The sequence below is a fragment of the Phoenix dactylifera genome, chromosome 1 (assembly GCF_009389715.1).
Source record: "Phoenix dactylifera cultivar Barhee BC4 chromosome 1, palm_55x_up_171113_PBpolish2nd_filt_p, whole genome shotgun sequence".
NCBI lineage: Eukaryota > Viridiplantae > Streptophyta > Magnoliopsida > Arecales > Arecaceae > Phoenix > Phoenix dactylifera.
The window spans coordinates 29,947,458-29,973,806 of NC_052392.1; the positions used below are offsets into that span (position 1 = coordinate 29,947,458).

At 37.8% G+C, this 26,349-nt stretch overlaps 2 protein-coding genes across 5 annotated transcripts; one reads left to right on the top strand and one right to left on the bottom strand.

Moving 5' to 3' along the window:
- Positions 1-811: 811 nt before the first annotated feature.
- LOC120112359 (probable glycosyltransferase At5g25310) lies at positions 812-5,263 on the top strand. Its single transcript, XM_039131471.1, has 4 exons — positions 812-1,306; positions 1,396-1,574; positions 2,540-2,903; positions 3,748-5,263. The coding sequence occupies exons 1-4, from the start codon at positions 1,058-1,060 to the stop codon at positions 4,414-4,416; spliced, it is 1,461 nt and encodes a 486-aa protein (XP_038987399.1). The 5' UTR covers positions 812-1,057; the 3' UTR covers positions 4,417-5,263.
- On the bottom strand, positions 5,093-25,266 carry LOC103710837 (flowering time control protein FCA-like). 4 transcript variants are annotated; one of them, XM_008796743.4, is made up of 18 exons: positions 24,928-25,266; positions 23,124-23,194; positions 21,152-21,230; positions 15,383-15,465; positions 15,249-15,300; positions 13,967-14,034; positions 13,526-13,592; positions 13,356-13,435; positions 13,207-13,271; positions 13,061-13,123; positions 8,354-8,546; positions 7,274-7,687; positions 6,860-7,060; positions 6,555-6,761; positions 6,437-6,475; positions 6,058-6,120; positions 5,917-5,962; positions 5,093-5,429 (listed from the first exon to the last, which is right to left on the bottom strand). In XM_008796743.4, exons 1-18 carry the CDS (start codon positions 25,232-25,234, stop codon positions 5,422-5,424), a joined length of 2,106 nt encoding a protein of 701 aa, XP_008794965.2. In that variant the 5' UTR covers positions 25,235-25,266; the 3' UTR covers positions 5,093-5,421. The 4 variants fall into 4 exon arrangements, with proteins under 4 accessions (XP_008794965.2, XP_008794966.2, XP_008794964.2 ...); XM_008796744.4 differs by having other exon boundaries at positions 6,058-6,096; positions 7,274-7,690; XM_008796742.4 differs by having other exon boundaries at positions 7,274-7,690; positions 13,529-13,592; positions 24,928-25,265.
- Positions 25,267-26,349: the final 1,083 nt, after the last annotated feature.

The following is a 26,349-nucleotide window of genomic DNA, read 5'->3' on the forward strand; positions in this document are numbered from 1 at the left end:
ATATGGGTTCAACTTGCGGATGGTGCATTCTAGGTTGGGAATGTGTGTGTGCGTGTGTGTATATATATATCTATATTATATTTATTTTAACTATATTTAAAATATTTAACTATATCTATATTTGTTTTAACTATATATATATATCTATAATTTATAATATACATTATTAATTTAATATTTTAAAATATTATATTATATTATATTTGTTTTAACTATATTTTTTTAATTAAATCAAGGTTCAAATTTAAGCTCGAACTCAAACTCGAGTATGACTCAGTTAATACTCGAGTCGGGCCGAGTTGACCTCGAATATTACTTTTTTTTTTATTTGAGTCAAGTTTGAACTTAGATATTAAAGCTCGATCGGTCTCAAATTAAATTTTAAGGCCAAGTATTTTGAATTGAATCAAACTTTGAGCCTCTAACTACTCGACTTAGGCTTACTAAGGAAAGTCAAAGAACATTTAGTAAATAAAAAAAGAGTCGCAGTGTGAAATTTAACTTGGTTTATTAGAGCCGATAGCTTTCTTGGTTATCTTCTTCAGGTTGTGGGCCTTGTGGCATACGCGTAGATTTATGAGACTTGGAGGTCAATAATTAACCAAGAAAGAATGAACTCGAATCAGTACAGCTAGCCCAACCCTCCCACCCAATTTCAGTTATCTGTCCTTCTTCTCAATGGCATATTCGTAGTTTCATCAAATTGAATGACCAATCACAAAACTACGAACACCAACTTCAAGTTCCCTCCTCTCTCTCTCTCTCTCTCTCTCTCTCTCTCTCTCTCTTCAAAATGACTCGAACCAACAGCATATATACTCCTCCACCCCCATCCCCCCTCCGTCTCTCTCTCTCTCTCTCTATCTCTCTCTCTTATTTTAATATATAATCGTGAGAGAGCCGACTCCTTCTTCTTGCCTCCTTGGTGGCGGCTACGAATCTCGGAATTCCCGCAAGCAAAGAATAGAAGTAGCCAGAGATCGAAGGGAAACGAATCGAATCCTCTTTCTGACTATTCTTAATCCCGCCGTCTCATCTCTTTCTCTTTGCGAGAAGAATGGAATGCCAGTCTTTTGGTGGTTGGAATCAGGCCCTCGTCCTCCTCCTCCTCTCCTCCACCGCCATCCTCCTCTTCTTTGCCTCCGACCACGGCGATGGGGTTGGCGGCGGAGTCTCCAACCCGATCGCCTCCCTCTCCGATCTCACCTCTTCCTTGTCCCTCCGATCGCCGGCGAGGACCCCGAGGCCCCTCCTTGACCAATTTCCCCGCACTCTCCATCAAGAACCCGACCGCCTCGTCCTCCAAGTATCTCCATCTACTACTACTACTACTTTCTTTCTCTGATTTAATCACTTGCTTGTTTTTATCTTAATGGGTGTACATGCGGGTTTCAGACAAAGAAGTCCAAGGAGAGATCGCGGAGAGGAGTGGAGGAAGAGCTCGCGAGAGCGCGACGCGCCATCCGAAGATCCGCCGCCGCCGTATCCTCCCGGGGAAACGACTCGGGAAACGTTTTTCTTGGAGAAGACGTCCCCCTCGCTGCAATCTACCGCAACCCCGCCGCCTTCTTCCAGTATGCCTCTTATAGTCGCCTCCCTTTTTTATTTAATTTGTTTATATTTAAAATAAAAGAAAAGATACGAGGCCCATTGGCATGCACACACGTGTCACTGTGGGCGGTAAAAAAATTAGGAAAGAAAGAAAACAAATGAAGAGAGAAGGAGTGGGACTCAGCACGCGCGCCGGGGGCCGCTTGCGACTCACGTTTGGAGGCATCATTTCCCCCGACCCAGTCGCATAGGGTCATCCGCGGAGCAACGAAACGTCGATGAATCTAATTCCGTTGTTCATTCGGATTCCCGTCTTATTTGAACCAGGTTTGTTGGGTAGACGTTGAGCTGGCGGACGAGTATAACGGAGTTCATGATTTCCACGCCACCTTCTGATATTTAATCGTTGTTCGATAGTTCGACGGACGTAGGGTGGCGAGTCGTAGTACTACTCGTAGGCGCGTGTGGATTTGGCCATGTCTGCAATCTGTGATGAGAAAGGAATGACGGAATAATTTGTTTTTTTTTTCTATCGTGGTGTAATTTGTCGTTGCTACCACGAAAGATCTCCCGAATTAATAGACTGAACTTAAAACAATTATTTATGGTAAACACAGGGATAATAAAAGGCTGCTATTTGCGCAGCTAAATTCTGAATTATGATTTATTTACTTATGAATGACATGATGATTTCTTAAAGGAATTGTAATTTTCCATTATAACGATTAAATAACACCATGTTTTTGAAACGGTAGCACCATTGGTCACTCAAAGGCTTTAGTTATATCTCAACCAAAATCTTCATTTATAAAAATAAAGATTATTGTCGTTTATAGCTAATATAATAACATACAAATAGAAGTGCCTTATTCGAGCTGTCAGCATTAGAAACGTTACAATAGTCAGTATAAATTATGATCTGGTGGAATAAATGGGGGTGTAAGAAAAGAAAAATCTGAGCTTTAATTGCATGGGGCTGGGCATTCAGGAGTTACGTGGAGATGGAGAAGCGGTTCAAGGTGTACGTGTACGAGGAAGGGGAGCCGCCGCTGGTGCACGAGGGGCCCTGCAAGGACATCTACACCACGGAGGGGCGCTTCATCGAGGAGCTCGAGCAACAGCAGCAGGAGGAGGAGGGAGGCGTGAGGACGTGGGACCCGGCGAGGGCGCATGCCTTCTTCCTTCCCTTCAGCGTGGCCAAGATGGTGCGGTACGTGTACAAGGACCAGAGCTGGGACCAGGCCCCCATCAAGCGCTTCGTCAACGACTACCTCCGGGTGATCGCCTCCAAGCACCCCTTCTGGAATCGCACCGCCGGGGCCGACCACTTCATGCTTTCCTGCCACGACTGGGTAACGTTGACGCTACCCTTTACTGCTTCTCCATGATGAGTTGAGAACTTGAGATGGTGGTGGCAAGATTAATTAATTATTTACGATCGTTTTAAATTAATTATAGAAAAAAATATTAGCTGGACTTGTGCAAAATGGATGAACTAACTAAGTGGTTAGAAGAGTGGTAAGATGGAAATAGGTGAAATATTAAAAAGAAAACAAATAGTATTCTAAGAAATTTTATGAATTAAAAACATTTTCTTAGAGGTGATTCTGGACTGCGGGTTATCGATCACCAGTTCAAAAGGTTGTATATCTAAGTTCAGTTAAGATAACACAATCTCTGAGTTGATTCCGGGAAATCTAAACTGTAAGTTAACTAACAGAAATTTCAAAATATAGATAACTACCTAATGATCATCTCAGATCACTTTGTTTCAGTTTAAGTCTCTCTAAATTATTGTATCTTTAGCGAGATACTGGAGAGAAGCTCAGAGAATATCATGTCCCATACGATGATGCGAAGTTTTATGAGGTGAACATGGTAGGTTGGAATTCTTTGAAGGAAAGCAAACTCTTTTTGACTCCCGGCCCCTAAAAAGGAGGGGGAATTTCAAAAAGCAAAACAAGAAAATTTAGCTGGAGAATGACGTCATCCATGCATTTCTTTTTAAGTTTTTGACTCCAAGAAATTATCGGAATTCATTTGGGAAATGACCGAAACAGTGCTAAGTGTACATTACTGCGGAAACAACAAGAACTTATTACATGACGTTATCTTTGGGAAGTAAATGGATGCTTATGTTAATGAGGAACAGCGTGTGCATATATATCTCTTATAATAACAAGCGTTAAAACGCAGGGTCCGCATGCATCCAGAGCCAACCAGGAGCTTTACCGCAACTCCATCCGTGCCCTCTGCAACGCCAACACCTCGGAGGGCTTCCTCCCCAACAAGGATGTCAGCATCCCGGAGATCCACCTCCACGACGGCAACATCCCCCGCCAGCTCCTTTCCACTCCCTTCCCGGACCTCTCCGACCGCCCCTACCTCGCCTTCTTCGCCGGCGGCAACCACGGCCCCATCCGCCCCCTCCTCCTCCACCACTGGAAGGGCCGCCACGCCGACCTCCCCGTCTACGAGTACCTCCCCAGGGGCCTCGACTACTACTCCTTCATGCTCAAGTCTCGCTTCTGCCTCTGCCCCAGCGGCCACGAGGTGGCGAGCCCGAGGATCGTCGAGGCCATCTACGCGGAGTGCGTGCCGGTGCTGATATCGGAGAGCTACGCGTTGCCGTTCGCTGACGTGCTGAGGTGGGAGGCGTTCTCGGTGTCGGTCCCGGTGGCGGAGATTCCGAGGGTGAGGGAGGTGCTGGAGAGAGTGGGGGAGGAGGAGCTGAGGAGGCTGAGGGAAGGAGTGAAGGCAGTGAGGAGGCATTTTGTGCTCAACCACCCGGCCAAGAGGTTTGATGCGTTCAATATGATACTGCACTCGGTCTGGCTCAGGAGGCTCAACGTTAAGCTCGATTAATGTGGTCCTGGTGGTGGTATAGATCAGTTGGTACGAGGCAGGCTCAGCTTCGTTTTTATTGTTGGTTGTTCCATTTTGATGGGAAATAGTGGCCTTCTAGTTTTCTCTCTCCCTTGCTTTCTCCTCTCATCTCGTCTCGATGTCTCGTCGTTTGTAGATGATAACGTTGTTGTTACTTCCTCCGAGGAGTTGTATTTTAATGCCCAGGGGAACGTCTCGCAGTGTGGTCTTTACCTTTTGAATGATTCTACGAGAAATTCTCAAAACGGGTTCAGACATGAAGCTGTTCGTCCTAAAAACGAGTACCCAAAGTACAAACCTTGCCCATAGTCAATAAAACGCAGGAAGTTTATAATAGTAGCTGAAGCTGCATTCAGACGATCTTTCCACACAAAGTCATAACAGCTGACGTCAAACACATCTCCAATTTCTTAGCCAAAAAAAAAACGAATACTAAAAAACTCAGCAGACCCATGGATTATCAATATCAAAGCCAGCAATACAATCCAGTTCCCAGTCATTAGCAAACATCATAACAAAAGCCTGTCTCCCTAATGCCACTGAACTGTAAAGAATAGTTGTACCAAAAAAAAAAAACTGTAAAGAATAGTTGCCAGTTTTCCATCACCACATCCTTTTATCATAAACTCGCCACCTTGTTAAGAGACTAACAAAGTTCAACAAGCTCAGCCAAAAGATGTTAGAGACGTAGAGGGATGATCACATAACAGAGTAGATCCTGGGGAGTGTGCCCATAGGGGAATAAATAAACGACAGGATTCTTATTGATCTATATGTTTGAATTAAATAATAATCCTACAAATTCTATCACTGGAAAAAAAAAAAAGAGCATTTCCACTCCTATTAAATTAGTTAAGGTGCAGATGAAGTGCAGCACGCATCCCTTCCTCTTCAGATTTTTCACATTTCTCACTTTGCAAGCTCTTGTCCTGGGGATGTTTTATGGCTCTGATGTACTGCTTTACTGCACCTTTGATGGCACTATCAAGAACCTAAAAGAGGACGCGAAGCTCGTGTCATGAATGAACTATTGGTTGCTAGATAAAAGATATCAATAAAAAAAACTGCAGCATACATCTTCCAGCTTTTTAAAGACAAACAAAATGCACTCAGCAGTATCACAATTCAGTGTATCCGCCAGTTGATAAAGCAATTAGATACATTTATCTAGAACTCGCAACTAAATTAAGAAATTCAAGATGCTATTAAGAAGTATAACTTCTCAAATTTAGCAATTCAAGAACTACGTAACTGGACCCACAAGCACCAAATTTGTGACCCCTTAACACAGATGTGAGAAACTAATAAATCTCAGGCGCCGGCACCTTAGTCAAAGCAAATCAAGTTAGGGGATTAGGAACTCATTTCAAAGAAATAGACCAGGAGTTTCAAGAAACAGGGGAACTAACTACTGACATAATACGAGGGAAATAAACTCATGAGACATAATGTATGGGTGGGAAAAAGAATGTAGCAAACCTGTGGCCATGTTTTTCCACACCACCTCCTGTCCAGCCTGCATTGCCTGCAGAAATTACAATGCAGGAAGAAAAATATGGCAACAGCAATAGAAAATGAATCTATACGCACAAGAAAACAGGATAATTTACGAGTAAATACCTGTTGGACTCGAGCTGAATCATTGATTGAATTGGCAGCCTGAAATTGTGCATAATTGAAATCCTAAAGAAGGGATTTTATAGGATCAGTCCTAAGTGCAATTGTAATAGTGATAATAAATTCTATCACCACTAGAGGTTTGTGTTTGTTAAGCCCCTTCTTCATTCTACAAATGGTAACTTTTGATCACCATTAAATGAGAAAGTGATTCAACATTGACTTCTGAAATCTTCTCAATAATCTAACTGTTACCAGGGATTATTTGGTTATGCAACACCAGATTCCCTAGCATATGTCCACACTTATTGTATGGACATGGGGCCATGAAAACAACCATGAAGTACCAGATTACCTACGATAATAGATCATCAGAATTTACCTGATTGCTTTGCTGGCTAGCCAAACCAGAAGCTTGATACTGTGATGATGACAATTTTCCACATTAATAAATGAAGTGAGTTTTACATTACAGCTGAACCAAGTAAAATGCTACTGACCGGCAAAGGCTGAATGAACTGCACCGGAGCCTGCTGCCTGAGCTGCAATTGTGATTGTGTTTGTTGTGTTTGAGACGCTTGGGTAGGCTGTATTGGTGATTGTGACTGGGCTTGAGATGGTGGCTGAAGATGTTGTGCAACTAGTTTCATCTGTTGCTGCGGTTTCTTCTGTTCTTCGAAACGTGTCAACTCTTCAGGTTTCTCCCACTACAAAAACAAGAAAATACATTTTCTCATATCTAGAGAAACAGATAAAGAATAATATGATGGACCAAGAAGGCAAGAAACGTAATAAGGATGATCACCCTGCTTTCACGAGTAACACAGTTGTAGTAGTATTTATATCCATCAGGAGAGGTGTGCTCTGACCAGTCACAGGATATTGGAACTGCAGATTGACTAGCTGTCGGAGGTGGAGTCATGGATACATTTGAAGACGTAACAGCAGTAGGTGTACTAACAGGATTGCTGGAAGCTGATTGGGATACAACTGCACTCCATGGAGACTGTAAAATGCAATTAACAAAAATCTGTATTAGTCAAAAAGAGTGCAACATGAAAAGTGACGATATAGTTAGCTTCATGGTTTTCCACAAACAGTGACATAATGATAGGAAAAGCATGTTCAAGCAAATGTGGTGATTAAAACACACTGAATAGAATTTTTACTAAGATATCAGTGGAAAGCCCAAGTCTAGCCCAAAGAAACCAAGGATTACCTGCTGTTTCGCAGTCTGAGAATTTTGCTGCTGAGTTGCACTTGAGGGTTGTATCATCTGCAGCTGTTGCTGAAGCTGGGAAATTGCCTGTTGTGATGATTGAAAGCTTAATTGTAAAGATTGTGCCTGTTGTTGCAGAAGCGCCTGTGTGAGTTGTGATGGCAATTGTTGGACAGGCTGCTGAAGCTGTTGCTGAGAGATGGTAGATGCAGGCATGTGCTGTTGGCTAGAAGCAGCAGCCATACCTGGCTGCTGTAGGTTTAATGGAATCTGCAAACCATTGGCTGCAGCGGTCTGCTGGAATAAAGCTTGTGAAGCAGGCAGCTGTGCACCCAAATTAAATAACTGCTGGGATGGCAGAGTCTGGCTCATGGAGGGAAAGCCCGTAGTTTGAGGGATTTGAACCTTGCCAAGCTGCTGTATTGGCATTTGCAAGTTTATATCAGTGAATGAGAAGCCAAAGTTTCTTACATATTAAAATGTATTGGCCTATAAAGGAGATTGTGGGACCCTCCTGTTTCCACTATGAAGTCCAAAACTTACGCATATGCCCATCCAAACCAAGTGTTGACTAAGGATGCAAAATTCCTAATTGATGATGGATACCTCAGTATATGCTAAGAAGTATATGTCCAGTTAACTATTGGCGTAAATGACCTGGCGAAGGAGGAAGAGTAAATCATGTTTTACACGCACATTATATTTTCATACTTTTTTAAATCTCCTCCCGCACAAATTTAACTTTTACCAGCAACAGAATATGTATATAATCATCATCTTTTCTGGATGTACTTTTAGTTCTCTTCTTATACCTTAAAATTTACTTGCCCTCTTACATTTCACAGATGTGCTGTTGTGCATCGGAGTGTCAGGTTTCAAAACTTTTGTGCGTCAACTTTTCTGACTGTTTATAATAAATAATTAATGAAGTGATAATTAGTTGTATGGATATAAGTAAACAACAGATCTATAAAAAATTTATACAGTGAGACTAATAATTGACGGATAAAAAGCTTTTTCCACTGTGCTACACAGAAAGGGTCCACAGATAACTAATCATAAAGGAACAGAGAGACTTACAGAAACTGAAGATGTTGTCAAGTCACCAACTTTGGCAGCTAGATTACTGCCAAATCCCTGACTGCTAGCTTGAGGAGATGGTTCCATTGACTCAGGGCTCGCTGGGTGCCAAGCATTAGGTCGCACTCCTCCACTCATTGGCTCAGCAAATTTGGGTGGTCCACCAATTGGCTCACTGAGCGTAGGTACGGACCTGCACAAATAGATGATGGAACGGACAAGAATAAGAAATTTGAACAATGAACAAAAGAAAGACAACTTTACAAAACTGGCAAAAATAATTCATGCTGCTCTTTTGAAAAGGCAGAGACATAAACCAAAGAATTCAAAATTTTTGGATTAAGACAATAAATAAAAGACCATAAGCAAAAACTATATATGTGTGTGTGTGTGTGTGTGTGTGTAGAGAGAGAGAAAGATAAAGAGGCTACACTCCATTAAAATGGATCCGGAAGCAAATCCAGATGCTTCCGGAGCCATCCGATCCTGCTCCAATCCCGAAGTAATAAGGGCCCTGGTTAACACGTTAACAGGAGCTGTTAAGGAAAAACATGAAAGCATTAATGAGCCGCTCGTACACTCTCACCCTTTCTCTCCATTACTGCAGTGCCACATTTCAAAAAAAAAAAAAAAAGCACTTCACTAATTGTTGCGACAACAGCACCATGTTTCAAAAAAAAAGTACTTCATTAATTGTTGGGACCCATATCTCTTATATTTCTATGGTGTTTCTATTTATCGTCGTAAATTAGATATTTATCTTGAAGTGTTTCCATTTATTGACGAAAGGTTAGTGTTTATTCTTCAGGTATTTCTGTTTATTTCTGGACGGGAGCACATGAAGGTAGCAAATACCTCGCAAGTTTCTGCTTATCTGTGGCCCATTTGTGTTTACTCCCATAGGGTTTGTATTTATTTTACACTATATTGCATCCGAACTTTGTGTTTATACTTCGTCCTTGCTGTTTAACATGAGTGAGCTCTGACCTGACCAAAGGTGAGGGATCGAGTTTCTGTTTATTGCTATGGTGTTTCTGTTTATCAATATAGACTAGGTGTTTATCCTAAGGGGTTTGTATTTATCCTGGAGGAGTTAGTGTTTATTCTTTAGGTATTTCTATTTTTTCCCGCAAGAAAGTGCAGGTTTCTGTTTATCCATAACCAGTTTGTGTTTATTCTAAAAAATTAATGAAATGGGTCCAGCAATTGGTGAAATGGCCAGTCTGCAAGGGAGAGTGGAGATCGTACACTCCACCCTCTCTCTCTATGACAGCAGCACCACGTTTCGAAAAAAAAAAAAAACACTCCCCTGCATCACGTTCCCTCCCATTAATGGTTCTTTTTTCTTTTTTTTCCTTCACAGCTTCCATTAACCTATAAATCGGGGCCCTTGTTACTTCGGGATTGATGCGAGACCGGACGGCTTTGAAAGTAACCAGATTTTCTTCCAATTCCATTTGAATGGAGCGCAGTCTCTCTCTCTCTCTCTCTCTCTCTCTCTCTCTCTATCTATATATATATATATATATATATATATATAAAGAATGGTTGTTGATATCTAGATAAAGTTCACCTAGTGTACCAAATTGAGGTAAATAAATCTAAGAAAGCTAAATCTCAAAAAATGCTACTTTGGTTAATATTGTGTTACATATCCTTCAAAACTTAAGACAAGACATGGATATCTTACAAAAATTAAAGTGTAACAGCTAAGCCCGTACACAACAGCCTCAGGCAAAAAATAAATTAGTAAATTCATCCCTCTCCCTTCCTTCTTCTTGACAATTAACATTACCGAAGGTTGATATATGACTCCATGAGAAGGCAATAATGGTACCATGAATAAGCTTATGTGATGATTATGCTTCATTTTGTATAGCATCTCCCTTGATACTTCATTCCTTGCTTTGAAATTGTGGTTGAAATTAAAACACTTTAGCCTACATGGATCAGTCTCTACTAGAACCAACTACAACATTATTTGGTGTTAGTCATGTTTCAATCTCTGTTAGGTCTAGTGGTCTCATCTTCAATCTAAAGTGGAAGCTTATTTATTGGGAACATATCGAACATCTAGAAATCCTATTGCATGATGGGTCTTCATACAGTAGATGTTGTTCTATGAATTTTAAATTAATCTTTTGAAGTTTTTTAAATCATCAGTGCTTAAACTGTCTTCCATTTTATGAAATCCTCACTTGATCATGTTATTGTTCTACTTTTGAAGAAATAGGAATGAAGGATTTCTAGAGTCTTAACATGAATAAACATATTTTAGTGCATAAACTAGTAGAACCAACAGATGAAGTAATTTTCATAGTAATTGCATACATTGTTAATTCATATTTATGTGACAGAACTGATATATGCTTTACAGATAACTTATCATTTGTGTTTGTTGCAGTCATAGAGATTGTCAAATCATAGTCATTTCTTTGCAGTAATTATACTTCTTAGTTGATTTATAGTCCTTAGTTGGAGTAACACTTCAAATAAAAACACTCTGTTTTAACTATTAACGGACCAAAATTATTATGCGTTACACAAACACCTAACACAGTCACACGACTCACACCACTTAATGGTAATATGTTGTCAATTTCACATTAGAATTTATATTATTTTCTATTTATCTCTGTTTTGAATCTATTTTTTTATTTAAGTAATGCTTATTATTTTATTGTCTCATAGCAAAGCTACTGAAAGTTAGGCTCAAACAAAATATTAATCTCAAAATTAATCAGCATGTTTAACCTGTATTGCTTTTTTATTTTCTTTAATTGTTTCCTTCTTAGCTGAATTCTTTAATAAATTTACATTTTTCTGTAAATATTGCTCTACATGTCTTTCTAATTAAAAGACAACAAAGCCTGAGCCCAAATTGACAAACCATCCAAAGGGTTTCGCTTTGGGCTTGAACAGAAAGTACAATCGAGTTGAGGTGAGGTGAGCAATTCCTGCTCCATCCATCTTCCCAAGTGCCTCAAGTTGAGGTGAGGACCTGAGGTGAGCAAGCCTCAAACCTTTTAAATAACTGTCTTTCAGAAAGTTTTAAGGGCACATATAAGGAATAAAAAGTACCTCAATGGGCATAGCAAATGGTGTTTAGTGTTTAGTATCAGAAGTATGAGTGCCACTACAGTTCTCCAAGTCAAGAGCAAGTGCAGAAATGAACTTTGGTGAGCTCTCAAAATTTAAGATGTGGAAGTGACAATGGAGAGTGTATAAAAATAATAGTGCTAAAAAATTATAACCTACTCAATGTCTGTAATTTTAAGAATTGCATCATATAAGGGCTAAAAAATGATGAAACAATAAATGGTGTAATTACAATTGCAGAAAGATTGACTTTGACAAATGCAATAGAAAAGATCCAAAGGAAGATACTTGAATGAAAGGGGCTCAAGAGCATTAAAAAGAGCGCGCCGGCCAGGGTCTGGAGCAGGTGCATGACACCTAGATTGAAGATTTTGGCTATTGGAAGTCTTTCAGAGTTTGAAGCATTACTTGTATATCTTGCAACTTAACTTTTACTTCATTATTTGAAGTTCATTTTTGTCACAGACAACCAAAGAGAAAGGAAGTAATGCTTTATGAGTATATTTTTTGAACATTCAGGTTTGCACACAAATAAATGGAGCATTCATGAAACATTGCAATGAGAAAACAACTGGCACTGTAAGTTCTGATATGGTCAGGTTAAGGTTTTACAAACTATAACAGGGGATCCAGGCAAATACTTGCAACCACTGCTTGACATTTCTCAAAGGAGTAAATCTAAAATGGAGAATTTTCTGTTTCACCCTTCTTGGATGCTAAGAGACAAAAGAGAAAAGCATACTTATTGCGTGCAAAATAATGTATCAAATTATGGTGTGGGAGGGCATCAGAGCACAACATAAGCTATATGCAAGTTTTATAGCATAATTATGTAGATTCTAAGAAAGATGTTATGTAATTCATCCTTTCACATGTAGAGCACAATTCTAGCATACTGAAGATTGACACTTTACTGCAGATTCATTATTGGTTAAAAGTGCTAGTAGTGGGACATGCTATGCACATGACTGTTCAACAGGAAGTATTTGATGGTGGCTGTGATGCCACAGACCAGTAAAATGTTAGGAATTTTAAATTTATTGTCACAATCTCTTTTTTTAATGTATGTTTTGCATGAGTTGTTAGCTATACCTCTATTTCAGAACATCAAGATGACAGTATCTATTGTAAAATGATTATTTCTAGAGGTAAGTTCACAGCTAAGAGCACTCCAGCTATTTATATTGCCCCTCGTGTCTATCTCCTTACAAAATTTGGTAGAGTCGTGTAATTCAGCTGTTACAAAAGGAAAGTCAATGTATCCTTTTTAGATCAAAATATATAAGGTCACCAGGTTGCCCTTGGCAGTGTTCAGATGAAGGTGGAGTCACACATCAGAGTTAAAATTATAACAAAGAATTTATATTAGATTCTTTTTCTTGACATTTTTCCATATATAATTCATTATCCTCAACATTGATGGGGAAAAACTAAGGGAAACCATGAACCTTATGCTTCTTTTTTTCTTGAAATACTAATATATCAAACACTATCTGTCAACATTACCAAAAGAACACACTATCTGTCATGTCATGTCTTGAAGCTTGGGTTATGCCCCCACCTTCTAATTCAGAGTTATAAAATGGAGCACAAAAGTTCAAAACATACCTGACCCCTATTGGTGCTTGCAGTTGAGGACCAAACCCAGGGCCTCCAAATGCAGGACCACCCCTAAAATAGAAAACAAATTGGTGAATTTACAAATAGTACTGTTAATAAATAAAGAAGAAAATAATCTTGAAAGCATATGAGACCTTGACTCGCCAGGCCTAGGCCTTTTAGGATCAGCAAATCGAACAATCAATGGCTGATTGCAACCCTAGCAGAAAATGAAACAAACATGGGCACTGTCCATAAGCTCAAGAAATGTAGCATTTAATCATGGTACAAAAAGCTAGCTTACCCTCATCACAAAGGTTCCATTAAGGGCATTTATAGCTGCTGCTGCCATCTCTCGGTTTGAGAATTTCACAAAGCCACATCCTTCATAAAACATTTAAATATAAAAATAAGAAGCAAAAAGGTACAAACATTCAAGGAATCAAGAAGGCTTATATACTGTGAAAGACGCACCACGGCTTTGCTTCCTATCATCTCTCATAATGTAGATATCTTCAACATGACCATATGGAGAAAATATCTGCCATCAAAATATCACACTTCCATAAAGGACTTGACAAGAAGAAAGTAACATTTGATGCAGAAACTTTTTATTAAGCATAGGATTTTCTGTATATCCGTATTTTACATTTTGCTAAAGATGTCTAAATGACATATTTTTGCATGAGAAAAACGTCAACCAAAAGAAAGAAATCAGTGGAAACCCTCGCATCACTTTAATGGGACCATGTGCATGTGGCATGTGAATGTACAAAATACAGAAGAGGCATCACTTTAGTCAAAATTTACTGGATTGCCCGATCCAGCACAAAGTATTTCTACACTGAAAAATGTACATATGTTGAGCTACAATATCTTCCTCCTCATGAAAAAATTGCGTAGAGAAAAGCTTACTTCCTCAATTTCCATTTCTGTGGCTTGCTTATTGAGTGATCCAACAAACAACTTGTGCTCAACTGCACCTGACATAGGGGAAGAGATCAGACTAAAAAGCATCAGCAGTAGAAGTGAAATAAACAATTCCAAATAGCGAATCGGAGCATGTGCAGATACAATATAATAGACATGCCATATATTTCTGGAATGCTATTGGTCATCCAAATGTGCATCACAAGAAAATATTTTTGTGCAAGCAACATAAACATCTACATACATGTAAAATTAAGTACAGTCAACAGCATTCGATGAATTCTTTTCTGTAAAATATGTTGTAAGGTTCATTATGTCATTTTTGCCATATCTTGTATTACATGCTTTCTGAGTTTGACTTTTAAGGAGCCTATGTACTTTGACATCCACTTCCATGTGTGTGTGGGTGGGTGGGTGTGTGTGAGAGAGAGTGGGGACAGTGATATCAGAATCCTATAACCAACTGGATTATCCTATTACTGATTAGTGGTAGGAAAAATATCAATAACCTTCTACTTGTCCTTCTTGCAATAAGAGCTGTAATCTTACATCTTCTTTTAAAGAAGTATTTCTTGGATGCAATTAAGCATTAAGTAAATCAAATTCATTTGAGTTTGAAACAATCAGTAATGTCTTCCAAGAATTATGATGCTGAACCCAGGGATAGGACCAGTAACAGGAAACCAGCACCGTCAATAAGTTATAACAATTTGTGACTACAAATCTACACGCTAACCTATAATTTGTGATGGCATCTCAAATGGTCAATCAGCAATTCCCAAGAATACTACATATGAAGCATTTAAGTTCTTGAAAACTAAATGTAGATTTTTAGATGCCAGAGTTTATTTCCACATGAAAGTATTTCCGATTTGGAAACTTAACCCTGCATAGAATTAACTATAACTTTCATGCAAAAATGACTTAAATTCATGACTGACTGAAATTTGTTCTATAGTGTTAGCCACACAAATACAATCTTAAGCCAATAACAACCGTAACTAGCTACTCTACAATTTTTGATTTAGATTTATCATGACTAAGTTTTAGTGGATAAATCTACAGTTACAGTATACACAAAAGGACCACCGAATGCAGGCATATAATTCAGAACATTGCACATACATTAAATAGAAAGAATGTAGATAGGGAGGGCAGTTGCACATTAACATACTTACCATCTTTTCTTATCGCCTAAACTTGATATATAAATAATATTTACAAGGTCAAAGAAGTGCAATAAAAAACTAACAGCTCAGGTAATTACCAAGGCGTTCCCGTTCCCCATCAGCATATCTTACTTGAATAGGACCTGATCCCTGACAAAAACAAAAAGATAAATCTCTCAGATGAAATAAACTAGCAAAGAGGGTACAGGACACAGAACAGATGCAAACCCACCCCAGGCAAAGTATACTGATTATGCAAAGCTTTGATGGCTCTGTCAGCCTCCTCTGAAGTTGCATATTTTACGAAACAGCAACCTGTAGATGTCAAGGTTCTGTATCTTGATCCACTCTGTCTTCAAAAATCTTTTATAGTGTTCATACAGCATGGTTGAATAATGAACAAATAAAGGTAACATTTGTGCAATACATTTATATAGTACCAAGGTACGCCGTTTCGATACCGGATCCTATACCAGTGCCATCCTATTACAATATCAGGACGCCCGGTACAGGAGCCAATTCGGCATACCGAGTGTCTGTACGCCCCCGTACTCCATACCAGTTCGGTACCTACGGTACAGTCAATATGCACCAATACCGATTGGTACCACAAACCTTATATGGTACACAACATAAAGATTACAGTAAATATATTTTATTTATAAAAAAAGTGAAGGACAATGAACAACTAAGATTGAAAGTTGTGCAATGCATTTATTGATACACAACACAAAGAACTCTTTTTTCTAAAAAATGTCAAAATGAATGCTATATGTTCAGTTTTGATTATACTATCAAAGTTAAGCATCTCATTTCTCAAAAACCAAGGATCTTGTAAGACATCAAAAATAACTGGACTTAAATCCGTTAGTCAGCACCCCCCACCACCTCAGCACATGTGATGGGGAACAAATTTGGGTAGAGGGTTCAAATTCAAACCAAGAGGGTGGCGCTCCTACCATTTATCTAAAAAATTATTAGGATGTTATGCCTAGAGGAACATGCATGTGGATGCTCATCCATAGATATCAGAAATGCACATCGAATTCAGAACTCTGCAAACAGATTCATTATGTTATCCAATTTTAAATCCAATATTAACATTCATTCTGTTGTTTAATAAATTAAGCAAATAGATATCTGCTCTTTTAAATCCAAAACAGATGGAGCTTGGAAATTTGTGTTAGAAACAAAAATTATGGTTTTTATCTTAAAAGTATCAAATGATGCTGAATTTTGACACATATGCCTAAGGATGTGTTAATATCATTCCAGATTTTATAAGGCCTGCCATGCATTAGGTTTCCCAGGTCATCAAGGCCATCCATTACATGTCTTTCACTACCTTACAAGGTACAAGTGACTGATTTTGTATCTCAATTTAGATGGACCACCTTATCTTTCCCACTAACAAGATCAGTAACCTATTGTAACATGTTCAACCAATAACATTAATCCAATGACTTAGATAAGATAATTTTGTTATTAGGGTAGAAACTTCCATGTTCCATTGTATAATCAAAGACATTAGAGAATCCTCTGACAATGTATGAGAGGATTGTCTCATCAACAGTCCATCTGGCTTCATTAGCGCTTATATACCAACCTGCATTTATGTCTTATAAATAATTTTACTAATTAAACATTTTTTATGAAGAAAAACAAGTATCTGATAGTAAACTATATATTATCTGTACTAAAAATTTCACGTATCAATAACTATGAATGCAAAAAATGCTGTTAATTTTAGTGCTTATCCAGCCATGCAAAATAGCATTTATTAAAAAAATTTAGACACTTGCTAAGATCTTCTACCACAAAACCAAAAAATATACTGTTAACAAACCATGTAGGATCAGCACTTCATAGGACCACTCAAAAGGTGTCAGTGTAAACGGATTGCGTACTCAATTCCATCCTAAAATAAAATGCCCTAAGCACCCTCACTCGTTGCAATTTCTCCTGGATTCCCAAAGCAATAGCAAGACAAAACATTCCAAGAAACACTAGATTCATGTTCCTACAATCAACTAAAGGTAATTTATTCTTATGGTTACATGTATGAGGATATGACTATTATGCATTTATATCACATGCACAAGTTACATTTTCCAAAAGAATCAATAAAATTCCTGAATGTTAGACATTTTCATAATGTATACTATATTAAAAATGAAAATTAAAAGCGACATCTCTTGAGTCTTCTCTTCATCACACAAACATTCAAAATTAGAAGAAAAAGATATAGTACCTAAAATTAGATGCCTAACTAAGATTCAGTTAATATGTCAACTTACCACAAATATAGATAGATCCAGTCTATTCCAGTCATATCTCATCTTACCATAGATGCACATGCCTCTCATATATTCAGATCAAAGTGGGTTGGTATTCCATCTAATCATAAGTTTATATGCCTCTCTATCCTGAACAGGTTAGGTTAGCATCTCTTCTTAACATAAATAGAGAAGACTCGCATCTGTCACAACCAATTCTTCACCGTATCATAAAAATAAATGCCTCTCTATTCCATCCAAATTGGTGATGTAGCGATCCATGAAGATCACACATAATGTACAAATCTTTCTTTTATTTATCTTCTCCTTCTTGATTTTTTTCCATAGGGTAAACAGAGAGTTATGAAAAAAATGTAAGTCAAGAAAACACATAGAAGTAAATAAGTGATTCTAAATATAACAATTCTTAATAACATCACAGCCATCTATCAAACTTTTTTTATTCTACTTTTTCCTATTTTATTCAATTTTCCATTTTAATTCTTGTTTTGCATTTATGTTTATGTTTTGTTTTTCATTTAATTCATATAATTTTTTGTCTTTATGTTAAGTTGCTTTTGTTCTTATTTCGTATTCAATTTTGTATTTTTAATCCTTCCTCTGACTGCATTGCAGATATCAGCTTAGTAACAAATAGAAAATACAAAGTTCTCTTTGACCATTTACAGGTTTTTATGCTATATATGTGCCATGCAGAATCCCTTGAGATAAACATCAGTGTTATCGAATATCAACTTGCAACAAACCAGAGATTATGTATGGAAATGCAAACTTACCCAAAAAGCAAAACAGAATTTATGACATAAAATCAGAAGAAAAATGTCACTTTGGGGGAGGACGACAAGATGCACGAATATAATTCAGAAATCCACTTAATATTTTGATAATAGTTGAGATTTGACAAAAAAAACTCCAATGTGTATATATATACATACATGCATGAATGAATATGTGTGTGTGTGTGCAATTTTCTCCATTGATCTAGCAATCTAAACATAGAAAGGCATAAATACACACTAAATGTTTTACCAGAAAACAAAGACGAAGTATATGATGCATCGGAGGCAGTGAAAGTTTATAACAAGTAATGGCATTACCAGCGATGCCGAACATAAAGCCAAATAACTTTAAATCAGTTCCTATCCATGTCTTAGACCATGTTGACGATCCAAAACCAATTGTTCTCAAATACAAAGAGACTAAGATCTTATTAGGCATGAATTAACTATAACAATGAAGCAATAGAAAATCTGAATAATATGGCAATGCATCATCATTTCTTATAATGCGAGTCCAAAAATATGGTATTATCTTGAGACATAGTTCAAATTGTCAATATCTTGAATTTGTACAAAATTACATTTCTTAAATGTTCAGGCATACAATGCACAAGAAATTGGTCTCCTGAACCTTCAACAGTCAATGCAATGCATCAACGGGCACAATTGCAACAGATCCCAGAGATAAAAATGAAACAAACAAGAAATAAGCAACTCGATTGCCAGTGGAACAAATATAGATGCGGAAACAATGACGACAACATAGAAGCTCTTTGCTTAACACTTGAGAGGTTTCTTTCTTAAAAGCATATCCAGATAAATTTTAATAAATTGGGGAAACTGAAGATTACATCCCTGCTCAAGAATCGTGAACACAACTTGCAAACTGGAAGCTGGACAACTTGACAGCAGTTGGTAAAATATGAAACATGATTATCAATAGTCCAGAAAAGCTATTAAATCAACAAGCAGTTAATCTCTCCTGCATGCTTATGAATTGTTGCTGTCACAAGTTTAATGCATTGTAAGATTATTCGCAAGTATATTTAATATTCATTACGGGATAGACTGATAGGAAATTATTAGAGAAAATAATGCAATTTATATGCTGGTGTAGCAAAAAAATAAACTGTAGTAACCCTTTAAAAATGAACAACCTATGATGCAAAGGTCACACTATCCATGTGCCGTAGCAGAATCTGTGCAGGATCTCATTCTAAATTTCCTGATCAAAAAAGGCTCAAAAACAAGAGACTAAAAAACTAACTAATACAAGTGTCATATGGAATTTGCAAGAGCAACAATTCACAATACATTGATAGCCAACTTCAAGTTGGCATATAATGCAATGTATGTCATCTCCATGGTCCAGCCTTTGACACAATATCACAAATGCATGCACTTGCACACCAAATTTCGGGTAGCAACATCATTTGCAATTATGAAGGAAAAGGAACAAACTAGCATAAGTTTTTAAGCTCCACTCATTTACTCATATGCAAAGCATTTTACTTAATTTAGCAATTTGGAATTGTGGACAATGACCTTGCAGATTTCCTCAAAAATTGAGGTGGTGGTGAATGGGTTAGGCCAGAGATAGAAAGAGAGGAAGAAGAAAGAGAGGAAAGTACTGGACTTTGACCACAGGGATGTGCAAAGACCTAAATCATCATTTGCAACACACGATACTTATGAATCTGAAACATCAATTTCACAGAAAAAGAAATCAAAACAAAAATGGATGCATCCATCTGCACAACACAGGCAGCACTCTATGAGTAAAAGGAAGCTTTAGCAATGACTGGCTTGCATCAATTTTATAGGACCGTTGCATCAATCAGATCTAGCGTCATGTGTCTACATTCATCAAAATGCCAACATAAGACATATTAATCATCAAATACTATACATCCTTACCCATCACTTTCCACAATCAACATAATAAAGGAAATTATACGAAACATGCATAATTGTGCCTCTCAAGTGTGCATCACATAGAAGTACGATCCATCCATGCCCAACAAAGATATTAGAAGCACATAAAATCACCATCGATCTGTCTCTGACTAAAGCTGCAAACGTAATGCACATGAAGCAACAACCATCCATGCAAACTCCAGAAAGAAAAATATCACAAGCACAACAAACCACTCATTTATCTATTTCATTTCCAAGATGTGTTATCCACAAGACATGCCTAACAGGAAAAAAAAAAAAAACCGAACCCATCGTGCTTTAAAATGTCAATACATAAGATAACTTGATGTCCTCGGTTTATCTTAATTTCATCTACATAAGAAAAGATCCTGAGAGGTGAAGACAAAATCAAGCATATCCATAATCATAATTAATCAACACACCAATAGTTTAATTACCTCAAACCATCCAACAATATTATCTGGGTGTAGAAATTCCACTTCAAACACATGAATTGAAACCCTGATAACCTCGATGGCAAGACATATACTGGTCATTGAGATCTTACACATTCTGCCTATGGTGGTTAACATCCCACTCAGAAGCATTTATGGCATTCTTCTTTCACTTGAAGTACAACAATTTTCACAGGATTAAATACCATGATATTACTACAAAAATTTGAAGACTTAATTATTGTTCAGAGACTTTCTTTGATAATGCTGTCAAAAATTCAAAGATGCACTAAGTGGCACTGAAGAAAGACTAATTTGCATTCCAGAATTTCACTGCTATTTGCAAACAACTTTTATCATTTCCGTAGTCTTGAGTTCTTCAGAATGCATAGAAGGACAGAGAAGGAAGGTTGCCAACCAAAAACCAACATGATTTCAACAATGGTCCAAAAAACTGAGGAAAAATGACCTTATTGCTCCTGTTAGCCCCTCAGAAAACCTGAAAAAGACACAAGTACCAACATATTAAATCACAAGAAGCATTAGAATGTACCTTGTTGTAGACCAGTTCTCTTGTCCTTAATCAAAGCCACTTCAATAACATCTCCATGCTCCTCAAATACAGGTCGGATCTGAAGCAAAATAAAGTAGCATAGTATTATATTATCCATTACTATACTAAATGAGGAACATTATATATTATATAATATATATATATATATATATAAAGAAGAAGAACCCATCTGTGACAAGTACATGCATCAGTGCTCCAGCAAGCTAAAGCACTAGCAAAGCACCTTAAAACAACCTGAGTGAAGTGACTTTAACATGCATCACATACCTGAGCGCCTAATTCAGGGCGAAAGGCACTGCAGCATTCACCTCATTTAGTGGCACATTCTTCTTCGAAGCTTCTTAAGTATCCCTTACTGAATTAAGTTTCTTAAAATTTTAAAGGGGATACAATTCTATTTTGTTTCATTTCACTACTAAAGATCTTAACAATTGAGAACTGCAGGCCAAGCCCACTCCTGATGTTCATTATCCAGGTAAGGGTTTTGATGCCAAAGGAGGTCTCTATGTAAATATGCATTGATAAGGAAAAAATCAACTTGCCTAATCAAGAAGGAGAAAAGGTGTGCTGCCTCCACCACCACCTTGCTTCTTTTTTTTTTTAAGTTTCTTCTATTCCTCTAATTCTAGCTCTAAGTTTTGCAACTAAATCCTTTCTTTGACTGATAGTTTTGTTGTTACCCTTACAAGTAGTCTATTTTATGATTTAATAGAATTTTGTGAATCAAATACCTTTTTTATTTTACTGTTATGAAGTAATGTTTTTATCTAAATTATAGCCTTTTAGTTTGTTTATATGGTTGAATAATTAAGTTACTGATAAGTCTGTCCTTTAAATTAGATACAGATATACAAATAATTTCTAGCAAATTTATCAAAGACCTTTACAAGATTAGCTTATTGCTTTCTCCAGGAATTGACAAGTGGCACCTATAGCCCCACATGATATGAGTCCTAGCACCTCGAGGGCGCCTTTTGCCTTTAACTATACTGGGGTGGTCGCCAGTTCAGTTGAAATGCCACAAAAGAGGAAAACGATGGGTATGAAGAAATCCCTCAAATGTAAAATATATACAAGGACACATGCATCTAATGTTACATGTAATTTTCACTGTTTCTCAATCAGAACAAGAGAAAATTACCCATCTAACATATTCTTATCAACTGAACACATAAAAAACAATGTGAGTTTACTTGATTTGGCAAGGATAAAGAAGATTTTGAGCAATAATCTATGCTTCACAAGGGGTAGGAATTCTTGGTCATCTTTTTCTGTCCATTTCAAATGGCATACGATTTAACAAGTTAATTGCAAAAGCATATGCCTATGGACTTTACCATTCATGAATCTCAGAAGAATATGAATATCTGAGATTTCCTCAAGAACATAGGGTTTGTACATGCACTTTAAGACAAATTTGTCCCAAATATTTTTGAATTTTAGAAGGTGTTTAGATGGATATTCCAAGATTGATAAAATTAAACAGAGAACAAAAGAAAACCATGAAAACAGCCTGCTAGGACCATAGGTGTGCATCCACACATAGGTACATACACATACACATGTATATACCCGCAAACAGACATATATATGCATGCATGCATGCATACTAAAAGCCCCGGCCATGCTTATTATTTTGTGCATTCACCAAAAGCCATATAATTTCATTATTTAATTATTCAATATTAGTTATCTATAAAACAAATCTTTCCTTTGACATTGCAATCATGTGATTCCCACCCCTCACACAAACAATCTAAAAATATACAAAACAGCATGACTAAAAATTTCAATTATACGGCAGTTTACAGAAATAAAAGTAGAATAAAGTTTTAGAAGATGGCAGGCATAAAGCGTGTATCATTATAAATAATTATTGGGGCAAGCACATAGCATGCTCAAGCCATATGGGGGGGAAATTAGTAGTTATGCTAGTGCAAGAATGGCTGACCTCTTCTTCAGTTGCAGTCCTTGGCACTGATCCAATAAAAAGTTTAGCAAACTTGCTCCTGTCAGCATTATCTGATAATAATGAAAAGGAAGATAAATCATGAAGATCCTCCTCCAAATAAGTGATAAATAACAATGGTGAGGAAGAAGAAAAAAAGTACATGTGGCTACACTATAAGATTCATATTCTAGTTGTGTAACTTGCTTTATTTCAAAATATGTTAAATACTAATAAACTATCTGGTAAAATTTAAAAAATGTTTAAAACAAGATATGAGATAAACGGCTTCCTAAAGTAAATGTTTGTTTAAGAGGAAAAGAATTATGGTTTTTATATGATACATATTGGATTTTATATTCCTCAATATGCTGTTAATTATGTCAAATATCACCTCAGTAAACTATGACTCTGTGTAAAACATGACAGTATCAACTGGATGACAGCAATCTTTCCCATTAATATATTGATAAATCTTCTAACTTCCTTGGGAATATCTGAGCAACTTTTACAATGTATGCTTAAATTTTATGAGTTCCAGAAATTCAAGATTCCTTCAGTTCCACGGTGAGAATAGAATATCTTAACAATGCTTCTTGTTCAAAGAAAGTCCGCTAAATTGAATGTTCTATATGTTAGTATAGATGAATTTCACATAACAATATCAAAAGACGACTAAATAGCAAAAATTATCATCCACCTATCCATACTCTAATTATAGATACCAATTCAACAAAACATCCTCAAGCATGAATTGACGCAACTGCAACTGACAAGGATGGAGTCCAAGAAAGCTGGAAAGGGCTTCTTGAAAACTCTAGCCTTTAAAGCATGATCTTTAACTGATGCATCATGACAATAGGTTAGTTCTTGTAGTGCAGCTTGGTATTTAATGCAGATAGCCTGAAAAGGATTTCAAAGTCTTCTGAAGGAAAAACATGGCATTGGGTCAGTCCAGTTGTTCTGCTGCCACTTCACAAAGAGGGGAAGGAGCATTTTTTTGCATACCAATATTCAAAACCTCCTTGCACATAGCATGGCTATCTCTTTTCTTCATCTATCCTGAAGACTTTAAAGTAGTCGGCCTTAAATATTAGTTTTTAAGCCGTCAGTAGTGGTGTAGCATCCCTAACCAGACAGCTAGACCAAGAGGACAATTTTCCCTATGGCACTTAAGTGATGGTTGTCATAGTAGTATCTCAGAGGAGCTAAAAAGTTGAGTATCTGATTTTCCTTTTTTTCCCCTTCCTGCATCCTTCCTCCCCGTTAATCTCTTTTATCTTCTCTCACACATGATACGAAGTTTAGGCCGACGACAAAATGCATCACGGAGACATCACCTGTTCAGTAAAATCAGGCATCCAAAATGCATTTAAAACGGTCTCTCCGCTGCCATCTCCATATCAGGTGACGCGGAAATATCTACCTCTTTATTTTAGTTTTATAGAAGAGATTGAGCTACAGCTTAAAATCGATTTAGAAACCCTAATTCTTCATTAATTACACTAGAACGGGGAGAAAACCCTCGAATTTTTATCCCTCGGGAGGTAAATCATCAACAATACGGGGAATTTTTTCCCTCAATGGGTAAATCATCAACTGTGAAGAGGTGAAAGCCTCAATTTTTAATGCACGCATTGTCTGGAACCACAGGTTCCAACGAATTCATCTGATAGGTATCTCATGATACCTCTACTTTCCAGCCGAAAAAATCCACAGAAACAATGAGAGCAAAACCACTAAAGAAAAAAAAGAGCTGCAACAAGTGAAAGGAAATCAATCAAGAAAAGGAGGGAGCTTTACGAACCTGGGGAACCGCCGCCTCTGCTGGAAAAGCCGCCGCCGCCGCCACGCCGCGGACCGCCCATCGGCATCTGGTGGCCGAAGCCATCCGGTCCCCCGCGGAACCCACCTCTGCCTCCGGAAGGGAAGTCCTGAGGGCCTCGGTAGGGGTGGTGGCGGGCCCCGGCGAAGCCCTCGCCTCCGCCGCGGGAGTGGTCGGGGTAGCGGTGGCGCGGGTCCGCGGGCCCGCTGGACGACCACCGCGACGCCATCCTCGGGTGCCTCCCGCCGACTTCGCCGCCGCCGTCGCGGTCGCCTCTGTATCTCTCCATCTCACTCTCTCTCTCTCTCTCTCTCTCGCCTCGACCGCCTTCGGCTTTCGGAGAGGAAGGGGAAGGGCGACCGGCTTGGTTTACGATCAGCTGTGAAGCATACAACAGACTTCACATCCTTTGCTCTAGTGATCCAACGCCACGTAGCGAATAAACGATTTGACGTGGGGCCCAGGATGAACAGCTTGGCCCAAATTGGCCACCCGCTGTTCGGGCATAAGCACAGCTTGACGTTTACGTGGACTAGTCCGAGGGGCGGGCGATACGCATGAGGGTGGAAGAGTTAAGACGGCGAATCTGCGATCTGAGGAAATAGATTATTTTTTTGTTCTTATGTGATTTATGGAATACACTTTTTTTTTCCTCTCCTTTTGGAACTGAATGAGGATAGGACATAAGCTATATATTGGTACCTCTTTACAAAATTATAGCATGATATTTTGTTGATTAATTTATTTTTTATGTAAACAATTGTGGATGTATACTTTTGGTTCTAAATGGCTACATAGAATAGTAGGATACTAATTGATCTGCATTTGTCTCAAAGAATACAGGAGGAATGAGTGGATGTAATCAAAGTGCTTGCGAGAAAATAATTGACTAGGTGTTAATTTGTTGACATGAAGCCCAAGACAAAACTTTCAGTGGAGAGGATTATCTGTTTTTGTCTTTGATGCATATGCATTGATGCAAAGTTGCTTGGCTGCTGACCCATTATGTAGTTGCCATATAGAACATGAAAAATAAAATTTAATGTAGATACATATATTTGTTCATTATTACAATAATTTTGCTTTTGTGCAGTGATATTATTAGGGGATATGTACATGTGCCCTCTTTCCCTATATAAATTCATTGGCGACATCTAATTTCTAGCTCATCCGTGGCCAAATAGATTGCAGCCCTCAAAGGATTAGATTTTAATATGTTTGTTTTTTATCTAAATCTCTTTTCAGAATTCGGATTCATCTTCTAGTTTTTGCTTTAGATCTATGAATGGGGTGTATATTGATCTACTTGAGCTATAATAACTATCAAGGTATATTTGGTTCGTGATAACAATCGGAATCAAAATCAGAATAGATTGGAATCGGAATCGGAATGGTCGTATCCTC